The following is a 15,025-nucleotide window of genomic DNA, read 5'->3' on the forward strand; positions in this document are numbered from 1 at the left end:
ACAGAACTAGTTTTAATCATAGATTGTAAATAAATATGGAAGAAGGATCAGCTCCTCTAAAGTGAAGCCAAAGTTAGTAGAGCTCCCTCTGGTGGCTCCAATATTAATCAGACGCTCCATCCCCTCCATACATTTCATTTTAGTCGTTATTTGACACTAAAGAAAGAGGATGTGACATCATGGAGACCACCAGTTGCCACGCCAACTGCTCCGCTAAGATGTTTATAGTGGAAGCGTAGCCTCCGCATTTATATATGTTCTATGGTTTTAATAGTCATGTTAATGTCAACAATCAAAAAAGAAATGCCCTGTTAATCCTCATGTTACAGAACCTGCATGTCCTGGAATCACAGAACCACACAAAGCACCTGGACCAGATGATGTGTGACCCTCCAGTGCATCTTCAACAGAAGCACTATTTAGCCAAATGGCATGTTCACAAATGTAGATACACTCATCAAAAACAACTCTTCTCCATGAGGTCAAGCAATATATTAAAACTATTACACATTCCATTGATATGAAGTTGTCTCTTTAATATTTATTGAATTATTTATTTTCCCTTTTCAATGTCTATTGCTGGAAAGAGATTGGTGGCATGTTTGGGTTCATAGTATTTGTATTTATATTATATTATATTATATTATATTATATTATATTATATTATATTATATTATATTATATTATATTAATGAGGTAGTAGTTGTTGTTGTTTGTTTAGGAATGTAAGAAAAAAAGAAGAAAAAAATCGGCCATTTTGGAGCGGAAGAAGCATGTACGCATCGATGCAGAAATGTCGATACGTCTGACCTAGACACGTGTGTTTTAGAATCGATCTTCAAATCATAATATCGATACCAAGTCTACTTTCATGAATCTGTAATGAACACTAATAAAATAAAAATCATCCCAGGCATATACACGTAGATCATGTCAACATGCTGTAAGGTTCTTACCAAAAAAAAAAAAAAGGAAAATGATAAACGAGGGAGAATGATGATTTTTTTTTTTTTTTTTTTTTTTAATGTGATTTGTGTTTAACTGCTCTGATTTTGAAGTTTGATATTTTGTGGCTTGTTCAATTCGTACAGAGATATAAAATACACTTTTCATAATTACATTCACAAAAGTTCATTGTAAACGTTACTTTCATATACACAAGTAGACGTAACGATACCGGGACACTAGTCTTGGTATTACTTGGTATCGGATCGAGAGAAGCAGTGGTATCGTTCATCCTTAGAGAAGAGGTCAAAGGTCACTGAACCCGGAAGAAAAATAAGGTAAACAAAGGCGGCGGGCTGGGCTGGGTCCTCCTCGCTCCCACCGACATGTTCTCCGGTTCGCTGCCCGCCAACGGGCTGCTGCTGCCGGCTTTCACCCTGCTCCTCACCCGGGTCTCCTCCTCCTCGGTGTCGGCTCCGGACATCCCGCACATCGCCGCTTTCTTCGGGACAAAGACCCGCTACGAGGAGGTGAACCCGCACCTTCTGCGGGACCCCGTGTCCGTGAACGCGTCCGTCCTGAAGCCTCCGCCCACGGAGCGGTGCTCCCCGGTCCACCTGACCGCCGTCATCAGGCACGGCAGCCGGTACCCGACCGTCAAGAACATCCGGCGGATCCAGAGGCTGAGCGAGCTGGTCCGGGGGGAGGCTTCCAGGGGAGGGGGAGCCGAGGAGGGCTGGCTACGGGACCTCCGGAGCCGATGGGAGTCATGGTACACCGAGGACATGGACGGTAAGGAGGGGGGAGGAGACCCGGACCGAGACTAGCTCTGGCTCTCTGATGATGATGATGATTCTCCTCTTCTTCCTCCTCCTCCTCCTCCTCCTCCTCCTCAGGTCAGCTGGTGATGAAGGGCAGGGAGGACCTGCGCCTCCTCGCCCAGAGACTGGCCTCCTTGTTCCCGTCGCTGCTGTCTGAGGAGAACCTGAGGAGTGGGAGGATCAGCTTCAGGACCAGCTCCAAGCATCGGTGTGTGAGCAGCATAGAGTCCTTCCAGGAGGGTCTGCAGCAGCACGGTGAGACAGTGGGGCATTCTGGGAGATGTAGGACAGAGGGTCAGCGTCAGTCACTCCCCCACGCCCCCCCCTCTTGTGCAACATAATCATAGACTGTGTGTAAAGATGGCTCCTTTACAGTGAAGCCAAAGCGAGTAGAGCTCCCCCTGGTGGCTGGAGGCTGCAGTATAATCCATAAGCCCCACCCCCTCCATGTTAGTGGGCGGGACTTGGGTCAAACTAAAACACTAAAATACATGTCAAATTATTATTTTCAGTTAAAGTTTTTAGGTAGTTAACGTTGGTGGATGTTTTTTTGTTTGGATAAGATATAGAAACAGGATGTAAAAGTGTATGGTAGTAATAGATTTCAGATTAAAAGCCTTGTAATGTAGTTGTAGATTTTTGAAATTAAAAGCCCTGTATGGTCATAATAGGTTTAAAAATAAAAGCATTGTACGGTAGTGATAGAATTCAGAAGAAAAGCCTTGTGTCATAGTACTAGATTTCAGAGTAAAAGCCATCTATGCTAGTGATAGATTTGTAAAGTACAAGCCTAGCAATAAACTTCAGATTGTACTGAAAGAGTTCAGAATAAAAGCCTTTTTCGGTAGTAATATATTTCAGAATAAAAGCATGTATAGCAGTAATAGATTTTTTTAAGTTAAAAACCTTTCATGATAGTTATAGATTTCAGAATAAAACCTATGTATTGGTATAATAGATTTCAGAATAAAAGCCATGTATTGTTGTGATAAATCTCAGATTAAAAGCCTTGTTTCACAGTTGTAGATTTTCAGAATAAAAGCCTTGAATGGTAGTAATGGTAATGTACTCCACCAGAGTACAGCCACCAGGTGGACGACCAGCTGATGCGCTTCTTCGAGCATTGCCGTGGTTACGTGGAGGGCGTGGAGAAGAACCGGACGGCCATGTTGGAGGTGGACAAGTTCAAACACGGGGACGAGATGGACGGAGTGAGGACGAGGATGGCGGAGACGCTGGGCGTTCCTCGCGACCGCCTCACGCCAGGTCAAACAGACACGTCCTCTGAGTCCAGAGTGTCCTCATGTTGCAGGAGATGAGCCTGGTCTCACTGAAGATTGTCCCTCTGTGTCTCCTGTAGATCTGGTGGAAGCCGCCTTCTTCCTGTGTTCTTACGAGCTGTCCATTAAATCTGTCCACTCGCCGTGGTGCTTCCTGTTTGACGAGAGCGACGCTAAGGTAGAAGCTGTCTTTGTCTCCATCCTGTCAGTGTTAGAAATCGTCCAATCAGAGTCTTTGAGGCTTTGACGTTAAATGTGGAGAAGTTTGTATTAGTCTCAGGTTACATGTACATAAATCTATAACCAACTAAACCTTTAATTTTATTAAATAAATAAATATGGATTAACATGCAGATACATTTTTATTTTACTGAAACGAATGAAGCTGAGAGTTTCCGAGGTGAGTGAATGTAATGAGCAAATCATTTTTATTTTTTTAATTTTTGAAGGAAAGTGACATTTAAATGATGTAAATCAGGTGTTGGAGTACAAGTCGGACCTGAAGCAGTACTGGAAGCGCTCGTACGGTCATTCAATCAACGGTCTGTCCAGCTGTCCTCTGTTCCACCACGTCTTCAGGACACTGGACAAAGCTGGACGTCCTCGCAGGTAGAGTTCGCAGAGCTGGTTGACTGGTTGGTTTGTTGACTGGTTTGTTGGTTGGTTTCAAGATTCAAGATTAACTTTATTGTCTCCCAAGAGAGAAATTTGTTCTGGGCCATTCGCCCATGTTGCATCCAGAACACAGAACAAACCACACAACACAACACAACACAACACAACACAACACAACACAACACAACACAACAGGCAATACAACACAATAACCCGCAGAAAATATCATCATATGCTGCAAGATAAATAAATGATACAAAAAATACAATAAAATAAAATAATATTAATACTACTGTCATCTGAGCTCTGGTCCAATCTGACCACATTCACCAGCTTAATTGACACAGGCACAAACGAGTTTTTAAATCTGTTCAGTTTGCGGTAACAGCTCATACTCGCCGTGCACCATATGTGATGGATGACTGATTATCTTATTTGCTTGTTGCAAAGTGGCCTGTTCATAAATACTCTGAATGGATAAGTGCTCTTTAATACTAATGATTTTTCCAGCCGTTTGTTGACTGGTTTGCTGGTTGATTGGTTGGTTGATTGATTAGTTGACTGGTTTGTTGGTTGGTTTGTTGGTTGGTTGATTGGATGGTTGACTGGTTTGTTTGTTGACTGGTTGACTGGTTTGTTAATTGACTTGTTGATTGGTTTGTTGACTCGTTTGTTGGTTGGTTGGTTGATTAGTTGACTGGTTTGTTGGTTGACTGGTTGACTGGTTTGTTAATTGACTTGTTGACTGGTTTGTTGACTGTTCAGGTCCACAGATGCGCCCCCAGAGCCGGCGTCCATCTTGGTTGGCCACGCTGAGACGCTCCTCCCCCTCCTCTCCCTGCTGGGACTCTACAAGGACCAGACTCCGCCCACTGCCAGTAACTACCACTCCCAGCACGGTATGAAGAAGCCCCGCCCCCTCTCAGACATTCAGACATGGTGGATTTGTCTCTGACTTTAAAGGCCTCACTCTGTCTGCCCCCCCCCAGGTCGTAGTTTCCGGACCAGTCGGATTGTCCCATACGCCGCCAACCTCGTCTTCGTCCTCTACGACTGCCAGCGAGGACCACGGCTGCAGCTGCTCCTCAACGAGTCACCGGTTCGATTCCCGGGGCTGGAGGGGGAGGACGCGCCGCTGTACCGGGACGTCCGGGCCACGTACCGCCACCTGCTGGACGGCTGCGACTTCGACAGGGAGTGCGAGGGGAGGGTGGTCGGCCGGGGTCCCAACATCGAGCTCTGAGCCCAGAACCAGGAACCAGGAACCAGGTGTACGAGGGACCATCACCTGTCTGACTAGGCCCCGCCCCCAGAGAGTGAGCATCCAATCAGAGCTAGCTGAAGTTATGATGATTTCTCAACTCTCTGAACGAGACGGAGCTGGTTCTAATTAATTTAATTTAATTTAATTATTCCAGTTGTTTCATTCCAGTCAGCCAGATGGAAACGGGTTTCCTCTCAGCTTTTCTTCGTCTTTTAGAGTTTTATATTTGCGTTTAGTCGCCTCCTGTTTTCTTTTCTCCACCTGATGTAGCCAACCAATCAGAGCTAAGAATGATAATGTGGCGATGACTCTCTAGAAACGCCTTAATCGCTGTTCTTCCTTTAAAGTTATTTCCTGTCACAACAGACCAGACTTTCAACACCGTACATTTGTCACCGCAATAAGCCCCGCCCCCAATCGATCTGATTGGCTGATCCTTCCTGGTATTGGCTCAAATGAGTTTTTCTTTGAATGAACATTGGTGGAAACGTGTTGATGTCTGAGATAGGTGAAATGCAGTGAGGCTTCACTCTGTCGCTCTGTTTTTTTTTAGGGAACTGAGCCGTTAATCTCAGTAAGAATGAGGGTTTTTATTATTATTTTTAATTGTGGTTCTGATTCAGGTCAAAGCAGCTTTATTTAATTTATTCTGATTTCATCATCAAGGGTTTGATTTTCTGCCTTGTTTTTGGTGAGGATTTTCACAATAACCTGCAGTTTGTACTTCTGTGTTGAGTTAATGCTGTTTCCTCTTCGGTTTCTCCAGCTGCTTCTTCATCTCCGTGACTTTTGAAGTCATAGGAAGCAGGAAGTAGAAACAGAAATGAACCAGACTGGTTAAAAAAAAAAAGACACGGCGCCACCTAGTGTTTGGGTGGAGTTGTTACAGAGTGAACCAGACTCACCCACATTCAGCCCAGTTTCAGGACCAGTAACACAACAGAATAATAACCGAGAAGTAACGACAACTTCAGATTTATTCTATTTGTCAATTTGTTTTAGTGCAAAGAAGAACAAGGAAATGTTTATATTTAATAAAATATCCTTTTAAAAATGTCTGTCTGGTCCTGGTCTCAGTGGATAAATTACCAATAGAAGTTATTTTCATTGATAAACTGCCTTGTCTTCATATGTTACTTCTGAAATTCATGCTACTAGGGCCCAGATTAAGCCTCAGTAGAACTTTAGTGTCTCATTTCTAGTACTACAGGACTAGACCAGTAACAATAACATAGAACACAAGGCAGCTTTTTAGTGTAAATAACTTCTGTCTCTAATTTATCCACTGGTTTATTCAGAGAAGTGGACAGAACACAGCGCTGAGACCAGGACTAAACAGACCCAGGACTAAACAGACCCAGGACTAAACAGACCAGGACTAAACAGACCCAGGACTAAACAGACCCAGGACTAGACAGACCAGGACTAAACAGACCCAGGACTAAACAGACCAGGACTGTTGTTTTAATTAATAAAGTTCATTTTTAAAGAATATTTTATTAAATATAAACATTCTCCTAATGTCCCTGTTCTTCTTAGCTCTAAAACAAATGGAATAAATCTGGGGTTTTATTTGGTCCCCTGAACTAAAATGAGTTAGACCCCCCCTCGGTTTATGGTCCGTGGGCCTTCGATTTTTGGCTGGTTTGACTCATTTCTAGTCTGTCTCGCTCTGTAGTAACTCCACTCAAACACTAGGTGGCGCTGTGTCTTTTTTTGTTGTTGTTATTGTTTCTACTTCCTGTTTCTTTAAACCACCTCAGTTAACAATTCTTTATTGATCCAAAACCATTAGAAAATGATGGAGATGGAGAAGCAGCTGTAGACACTAAAGAGGACAGAGTCTGCACCAACCACAGCTCTAGTGGTTTTATTTCTGGGCGCTAAACGTTAGGCTCTACGTTAGCTTAACGCTGAAGTATAACCTGGGTTTGACTCCAGATCTGAACGGGTTTCATTCGTTAGTTTTTAACTGAAATGGTGCTTCTTGTTCTTCTTCCTTAAAACGTGGGGGTGCCAAATGTTTTGTTGTTTAAAAGCTTTAATAAACATCTTTCTCAGTTAAAACCGGACGCTGCTCTTTATTTTTAATTCTAATTATCATTCATTTGTAATATTTAGACACGTGTTGGTTCAACCAGTTTATTGAGTCATAACTTCACAAGCAACAACACGGTAAAAAAAAATCCTGCTGTATTCAGACGCTGTGGTTTCCAGACGAAACGACCGCGGGTCAATAAGGCAGAAGGTTCATTTAAAAAAGCTCCTGGATCAGCTGCAGGTTTTACGTCCTGCAGCCAAGCTTCACTAGAAACCACAGATCACACCCGTCATTCAATCATCACGACAAAAAACTAAAATAAAAAAAAGAAGAATAAAGTACACTTCATGAAAAACAGAAAGGAAGACGTCCCCGACCCACTCACACAGATCCTCCTCCGTTTACAGCAAAACTCTTTACAAAGAACAAACGTTTATTAGTCAAACATTTCCAAAGAATTCCCTCCAGTATTTTAACTTCGAGGTTCGAAGCAGCAGATCTGTTGAACATGCACGAATAAATAAAAAGAATAAACCAGCAGAACTTTAAATAAAAACTAAAGGTTCCAATAAATTATCAGTTTTTCTTGATAATATCGATAACGTTGCTTCAATGAGATTATAAGTAAATTTCAAATAATTAGTTTTTAACATTATTTACTGGTGGTTAAACTACAGGTTGTGTTTGGTGGGTTGTCACATATAAAAAGTCTCTCAAACTGTTACAGCAGCCGAGGCTCATGGGAACTGTAGGACTTCATCAGAACAAACTGAACGGAAATCTCTCTCTACATGTACATATATATATATATATATATATATATATATATATATATATATATATATATATAGTTCAGATATGTGGCATTAACGTGGCTCAGAACGGACGTGAAGAAACTTTAGCTTTTTAAAAGTAAACTAACTTATTGTGACTTTATTTACAGGGAAACCAGCAGCGAAGCACGAGATGTTTTCATGAAGTTTTTTAGTATTTCTTTGTCTCTGGATTCCTCTGGACTCTTGGTCTTTAAATAAAAACAAGGAGCAGTGGCACATGTTGAACAGATTGAAACTCGTCGTGGTGTTTTTTAGTCCAGGGCGGCGTGCAGCAGGGCGCCGTGTCCTCCCGCCGCCGTCTTGGACTTCTTCATCTTCCCGATGGCTCTCTCCATGTCGTCCTGGTGGATCGGACGGATGAAGTCCTCTGATGCACTGAGGACAAACAGAGACGCTTATTAACACACAGACATGTGGGAAAAACCGGCCAGCAGGCTAACAGCTAACGGCTAACGGCTAACTAGCCGAGCCAACAGCAGCGGGTTCTGTTGACTTTTAATCAGATTAATCTCAGTGTTGCTGCGGATTCATTTAATTAAACTCAATTAAATATCGGTCATTTTTAACCTTCACAACCAATAAGAACAAAAGTCTCCTTTTCTCATTTATTCTTTTAATAATTTAGTTATTGATATATGATATTTGCTTTCATATTTTGCAAAGGTATTTTTTTTTTTATCAGATTTTAATGTTTTACACAGTGTAACCTGAATAGTCACATTCTTACCATTGAAGGACAAAGAGTCGCGTACTAATTACTGAGCCAAAGTGCAGCTTGAACTGCAGTTTCAATATATTTTATTTTATGAGACACTACAAAAAATAAAAATGCTACTTATCATTGATGTAATAATCCCCCCAAAGAAAATCCACTTTGCATTTAGATCATTGAAAATATTTAAAATTCTGTGTTTTCTTGTTAGTTTTTTGCGTTGCCGTCACAAACACTGGCATAAAGAGTTAAGAGTCACAAAGGAATCAAACTTTTGGTTTTTACGATTAGTACTGAAGTGGATTAAAGGGTTTATGTGCAAGAAAAGTTAACATGTTCTATTTTTAGGGTGTTTTTGAAGCACACTTTTGTTTTTGACACTTTTGTCCCTTAATGGAAACAACGTAACTATTTTAAAATCATGTTTAATCCGTTGATCTATCGATTAACAGACTCCAGACAGAAGAGAATATATCTGCACTAACGTGTTCATTAAACACCTTCAACTACTTTTAGTGTCTTTCTTTGTCCACCATGTGTCCTCATTGTGTCCCTGTTGCTACGGAGACAAACTAACTTGTGGACATTGTCCAACCAGAGCAGAGCTGACGCTTCTTATTGAGAACAGTGTCTCCCAGTGAACAGTGGCTGCAGGAGTGGACACATATTAGCAGCAGCATTGGCAGCTTGTCTTTGTCTTGGTTTGTCTTGGTTTGTCTCCAGCTGTTAGCCGCGTTAGCCCAAGTGCTAGCAGAATCCCCGGCTAACGTATGCTTGGCTTGGTTCATGTGCTGTTTGAAGCTGGAAAGAAAACTCCTTCCTGCAGAGTGTGATGATACTTTATGTGTCTCCACTGGTCCCTCTTGGTGTCTTTGTCCTCAGATGTCCCATGGAGAGGACCAACGTGCTGTTTAGCATCTTACATCTTTATGGGTTGGTTCTGCTGCCTGTCACTACTGGATCAGCTGGTGCTAACGCTAACGCTACTTGGACAAACTGAGACACGTTCACAGTGGTTCTGCTGCAGACGCTTCGCTGGGTTCATGATGGTGGACGAGTCCTGGTTCGGTCTGAGACAGACCTGGTTCACATGTTACCGGGTCGGTTTTACTTTTACCTGTCGTTCTGAGAGTGGACGAAGTCTCGGACACAGAGCAGGGCGGCGTCGCGACACATCTCTCTGAGGTCACTTCCTGAGAATCCTTCCGTTTCCTTGGCAACGCTGACGAGGTTGACGGACGAGTCCACCTGCAGAGAGAGAGAGAGAGTCAGGGCGACCGATCAGGACGTCGTCCAGGTCACGGTTTATCTGAGACTAAAGCCTTATTCACAAGGGACTAGTTCTACCTGGGACCTGGTCCAGATATGACCCCCCTACATCTGAGTTTCATAAATATACTTCATATTGTTCTATTTTTTCTTATTTCTTCCTTAACATGTCTTGAACTTGTCACAAAGTTTTGTGAATCTCCTGTGAAGTGGACTCACGCTCTCGTTCTCCAGGATCAGTCTGAGGATCTGCTCTCGCTGCCTCATACTCTGCAGGAAATTAAAAAACAAAAAGCATTTGTTGTTGTTGTTGTTGTTGTTGTTGTTCTGATCCTGCTGTGTGAGTGTTTCCGTTCCGTGGGGACACATACGGGCTGGTTGATGTGGAACCTGGTGGGCATCCTCCTCAGGATGGCAGAGTCCAGGTCCTGGGGACGGTTGGTGGCTCCCATGATGATGACCTGGCGACCACAAGACAGATGAGAAGTTAACGAGGGTCTCGTCAGATCTGGAGAACCACCTGAAGCTTTAAGAGGCCCTGGAGGCCCTGGAGGGCCCTGGAGGGCCCTGGAGGGCCCTGGGGGGCCGGTTACCTGACAGTGGTGGTCCGTGTCCAGTCCGTCCCACAGACTCATGAACTGGGCCTTCATCATGGCCGTGGCCTCGTGGTCCGAGCTGGAGCGACTCCTCAGGAACGAGTCTGAAAGAATAAGGTAGGCCACACCCCTTTATTAGCCACTCCCATTAGTACCCAGGGTTCCTGCACTGATGAAATTTAAGACCCTTTTAAGACTTTATGGGTTAAATCTAAGACTTTTCTAGACATTTTAAGACTTCACAGATTAAACTTAAAACCCTTCAGGACTTTTTAAGACCATTATAGATTAAATTTAAGACTTTAAGACACTTGTAAAGACCATTATGGGATACATTTAAGACCTACACGAAGTAAACCAAAAGGAAATAAGAGAACCGTAATTATTTTCAAACGACATGGATCTAACTATGTGTTAAACACAAAGTCGATGAAGCGGTAAACGGCCGTAACGATTTGTTAAATTTGCGTTAATTTTTCCAGCCTTAGTTTTAATAAATAGTAATAATTGGAGTTTCTCACCGATCTCGTCGATGAAGATGATGGACGGCTGCAGTTTGACGGCCAGCGTGAACACGGCTGCCGCCAGCTTCTGGGACTCTCCGTACCATTTGTCCGTCAACGTGCTCGGCTGCAGGTTGATGAAGCGAAACCCCGCCTCCTTGGCCGTTGCCTTGGCGATGAGGGTCTTACCGCATCCTGGAGGCCCGTACAGCAGCACGCCTGTTGCCACGACAACGTTACGATTACGGTTCCGGTGTTTCCAGCATTTCATTTATTTATCACGTCTTCTTAATGAATTGACCTCTGACCTTTTGGAGGCTGCAGCAGTCTGGAGCCCTGGAACAGGTGTCTCTTCTGAACAGGTAGGATCACCGTCTCCTTTAACTCTGTGATCACCTCGTCCAGACCGGCGATGTCCCGCCACGTGATCTGAAACGAACCGGATGCTAAAACCTGGACCACCTGTTTGCACCTAGCGCACAAATTCAGTTTTTATGTGACAACGTGCACAAATATTAATCAGTGTCTGCAACGTCTGCACCGGATTTAGCAGAACGCAAATTTCCATGTGTAGTCTGAGATAAAAACACAAAACAACATCCAACACAGACCCACAGGACGCACAAAGATGCATACGACACCACGCTACAAGCAACACACAAATGCTACACATAAAACACAATCTAATGTGCTCTTAGTGTAAAGTGCAGGTTGCACCTTAGAATGGTGTGAGAATGCTTGCATTCACTAAAGCCTACACAAAGTGCCCATAAAATAATTAAAATTACAATGTGAAGTGCCAATAAAGTTATCAAAACGCACAGTGTGCAGGTAACGACAACGTGAAGTGGAAATGAAACACAGCAAGGTAAACAGAGTTATCTGTTTCTATGAGTCTATCACTGTTCGTTAACAGGGTTCAGGTCGCCTCATTGTTCCCCCCGTTCATGAAAACGTTCAGTCACCTGCATGGTCAGAGGATCCACCAGGTGAGCTGCGATGCTCATCTCGTACTCGGACAGCTTCACGTTTTTAACTCCAATCTGACGCATCAGTTTCTCTGCCTGAAAAAACAAAACAAAAGACATGAAACAAACACGATAATATGCTAATAATTAATAATAGGAAAGTAATTCAGTGAAGTCTTTCTGATCTTACGGATCAATCGTATGATTATGTTAAAGTTTGAATCGTCATTCATAGATTTAACCTTCATTTTTTATTACTGACAATAAGAAAAACTACAGTTATGAATTGAGTCAGTCTGGTTGGAGGTGACACTGTCATACTGTATATTTTTGTTCTGTCTTTCACATTTCAGTAGATTTAACCTTGAATTAAATGTTGGAGTTATGGTGGAACTTATGGTTATTATTTAGTGGAAAGTTGACCAGAGGATTAATTAACTTAGTGGATAAGTTTGTTTGTTTCTGTTGATTATTACTAGTTTTTATTTAATCTTAAAGTTTGGGAGTGGGATGTTTGGTGCGGATGAGTTGACTGATTTTAAAACAAGAACAACAAGTTTATTGAAACTAATTAAATGTTTTGCTGACAGGAGAAAACTTGTCACCTGTTTCTGAGCCTCCACCTTCTGCTTCCTGGTCGGGTCGATGGCGTCCACCATCCACTTGATGGTGAAGTAGGTGACGGCTCCGAATATGGTGAGTCTGAAGAGGAGGCCGATGACCTCGTTCCTGCCCAGAGGACGGGCGATGTTTTCAGTGGGGACTTCCCTCAGCACCATCGTCAGACTCTTTCGTTTCTCTGACAAAGGTGTAGACAAAAATAACTTTACTTTCACTTTTACAGTAGTTTCACTTTTTTGCTTGAGAACAACAATGCATTTTAATAAACACTTAAACTGTCAGATTTATCATGTCTCACTCATTCAAGAAACTAAACTCTTCAGCTCTTTCACCACTTACTTCATTTTGGAGACAGGTTGTATTAACAGTTTCATTAAAAAGGAGGCAACTGTAAATTTACTTAGAATTTAAAAAGTAAAGGGTAAAATCTCTCCACCCGAATTAAAAGTCAGATCCTGGTTGATAGTTTCTTGCAAGTTTCACTCCTTCAGTGCCGTGTTTCTAACTGGATGCAAGGAAACCGTAAATTGACAAATATCTCCGTTGAGTCTGGTGGGATCTCTTTTCGTGAAAGGCCTTCAACTTTCCCCGATAATAGTATTCTTTGGTCTTCTGGATTGAAGCCGAATTGGAAAGCATCTCTTATTAAATATTTCCCCGTGCTCGGTGACCTTTTTTAAAATCTTAGCGTCTTTAATAAAAAGCGAACAAGTTTAAAAGTGTGCAGGTTTTAAAAGGAGTCTGGCTGGACCCTAAAGCGAGTCATTCCCCTCAGCACCGGGGCTGTCGCTGACACAAGTCCCCCAGCTGCTCCTCCTGATTTCGGAGGAGATTCTTGACACCTCCCCTGTTCCTCCTGCAGGTCCTCGGACTCCCCCTCATGTGCGGGACTGTCCGGGGATTTCATTATAAACTCGGAAGCTCTGTTGGGGCTCCTAGCCTTAGCTTTAGCATTAGCTTGACCTTCTGTGCTCCCCGGCAGTAACGGACTACATGCTCCCCGGATAACGAGGCAGATAAATCCCGCTGAGAAGACACCGACAGCTTCGGTCAAACCGAGAGACGACAACGTGAGAAACTAATTAATTATCCGGTAAAAACAACTCTCACCTCCTGTCACGTCCGGCAGCCACACTTCCTGGGTTTCTTCTTCGGTGGTCGATTACGGGTTGTCTTCTTGTCACGGTCTACTTTTTTTTTTTTTTTAATTTATTTATTTACGACTCACTACCGCCACCTACGTGATGAGCTGCAGATGCACCTTTATTAATGAGCACACTCGGTAAGAAATTACCAATGAAACTTCCACCAACAGTTTTCTTTCTTTCTTTCTTTCTTTCTTTCTTTCTTTCTTTCTTTCTTTCTTTCTTTCTTTTTTCTTTTTTTAAAGTGTAATTGTCTTTCAAAAATAATTTTAGCCTCATAATGTCCCACCGTGGAAAACCTACTATAATAAATCAGAAACGTCAACCATGAGAACAACATTATTGACGTTCCCTATCCCCCCAAAATAAAAGAAAATCCACTCTAAATTATATTTAATCTTCGGAAATGTCCACGCGAGAAGATTGTCGAAGTTATTGTTAACATTGGCGTTGTAAAAAAAAAAAAAAAAAATTTTTTTTTCTTCTTTAGATAGGAGGTGTGTTTGGTTTCATATTATTTGGATTTGTAGTATTTGCATTACCGATGTAGTTGTTGTATATCTAATGTTTGTTTGTCGAATAAAAAAAAAAATGGAAAAAAGAAGAAAAAGGCGAACATCCGGAAAAGAGAGCGAGGTGTGTTCAGGGGTCGTAGATCGTCAGAGTATCTGTAATGTCTGTACTGATGGGATGCTGAAGGTGTCGCTGTAACTCAGGTGGTGCAGTGAGGAGTTCCGTCGGGGAAGCTTGTTTTACTTTTATAAAAGACGTCTTCACCGCCGCCTTGACTGAGCTCTTCAAAGAGTTCCCGTCAGTCCCAGTTCATAAAAAAGTTACGGGGTTTACGGCAGTAAGCAAACACAACTTTCGTGAAGATGATGAAACTCCGGGTAAAACATGCACATGCGCCGAAGAGTTCATTATGTAACATCCGTTGGTTGCCATGTTGGGAAATATGCCCCGCTGACGTTAGTTCATTTTTTTTTCTTGTGAAGGAGTTTGGGAAATGAAGGAGGATTCCAAAGAACCTGGCAACCAACTAGCAGCCGGTGACGTAACCCTGTACACATTATATATTTATTTACTTTTATTTTATGTCTTACAATCAGGCTTCTATAAGTACATTTCTTGTAATAAAATAAATTTATAATAAGTTCCATTTATTATGAAAAAAACATTTAAATTTAAACAAGGAATTAAAGTATAAAGATAAAATAAATAAAATTGTTTGCATCAATAATCATAAATCTAGTTTTATTTTTAGATTTACAATCAGGCTTCTATAATTCATAATAAATTACATTCATTATAAATGCTTTTAAACTTTCATTTTTAATATAAAATTGAATTGGTTCACACAAATAAAAATACACAAATAATAATGGAATAACCTTTAATCACGATAAAAG

The 15,025-nt window shown here is 42.0% G+C and overlaps 2 protein-coding genes across 2 annotated transcripts; one reads left to right on the plus strand and one right to left on the minus strand.

The window, feature by feature from the left end:
* The first annotated feature begins 1,057 nt into the window (after positions 1-1,057).
* Positions 1,058-6,297, plus strand: LOC125022886 (multiple inositol polyphosphate phosphatase 1-like). The gene is made up of 7 exons (XM_047609870.1): positions 1,058-1,737; positions 1,842-2,021; positions 2,844-3,032; positions 3,127-3,224; positions 3,525-3,655; positions 4,427-4,560; positions 4,651-6,297. Exons 1-7 carry the CDS (start codon positions 1,332-1,334, stop codon positions 4,902-4,904), a joined length of 1,392 nt encoding a protein of 463 aa, XP_047465826.1. The 5' UTR covers positions 1,058-1,331; the 3' UTR covers positions 4,905-6,297.
* A 350-nt stretch (positions 6,298-6,647) lies between these two features.
* On the minus strand, positions 6,648-13,734 carry atad1b (ATPase family AAA domain containing 1b). Its single transcript, XM_047609629.1, has 10 exons — positions 13,582-13,734; positions 12,456-12,649; positions 11,848-11,946; positions 11,191-11,311; positions 10,901-11,101; positions 10,377-10,483; positions 10,155-10,244; positions 10,003-10,053; positions 9,632-9,762; positions 6,648-8,177 (listed from the first exon to the last, which is right to left on the minus strand). The coding sequence occupies exons 2-10, from the start codon at positions 12,627-12,629 to the stop codon at positions 8,054-8,056; spliced, it is 1,098 nt and encodes a 365-aa protein (XP_047465585.1). The 5' UTR covers positions 12,630-12,649; positions 13,582-13,734; the 3' UTR covers positions 6,648-8,053.
* Between the last annotated feature and the right edge of the window lie 1,291 nt (positions 13,735-15,025).

The sequence above is a fragment of the Mugil cephalus genome, chromosome 16 (genome assembly GCF_022458985.1).
Source record: "Mugil cephalus isolate CIBA_MC_2020 chromosome 16, CIBA_Mcephalus_1.1, whole genome shotgun sequence".
In the NCBI taxonomy this organism is placed as follows: domain Eukaryota; kingdom Metazoa; phylum Chordata; class Actinopteri; order Mugiliformes; family Mugilidae; genus Mugil; species Mugil cephalus.

Bases quoted from the DNA above. Each gene is read 5' to 3' on its own strand.
- LOC125022886 (XM_047609870.1), top strand. From the start codon at position 1,332: ATGTTCTCCGGTTCGCTGCCCGCCAACGGGCTGCTGCTGCCGGCTTTC. The intron at 3,033-3,126 runs GTCAAACAGACA...TGTCTCCTGTAG, and splicing joins TCGCGACCGCCTCACGCCAG to ATCTGGTGGAAGCCGCCTTC. The intron at 3,225-3,524 runs GTAGAAGCTGTC...GATGTAAATCAG, and splicing joins TTGACGAGAGCGACGCTAAG to GTGTTGGAGTACAAGTCGGA.
- atad1b (XM_047609629.1), bottom strand. From the start codon at position 12,629: ATGGTGCTGAGGGAAGTCCCCACTGAAAACATCGCCCGTCCTCTGGGC. The intron at 11,947-12,455 runs GTGACAAGTTTT...TTGTTTTTTCAG, and splicing joins AGGTGGAGGCTCAGAAACAG to GCAGAGAAACTGATGCGTCA. The intron at 11,102-11,190 runs GTCAGAGGTCAA...TCGTGGCAACAG, and splicing joins ACTGCTGCAGCCTCCAAAAG to GCGTGCTGCTGTACGGGCCT.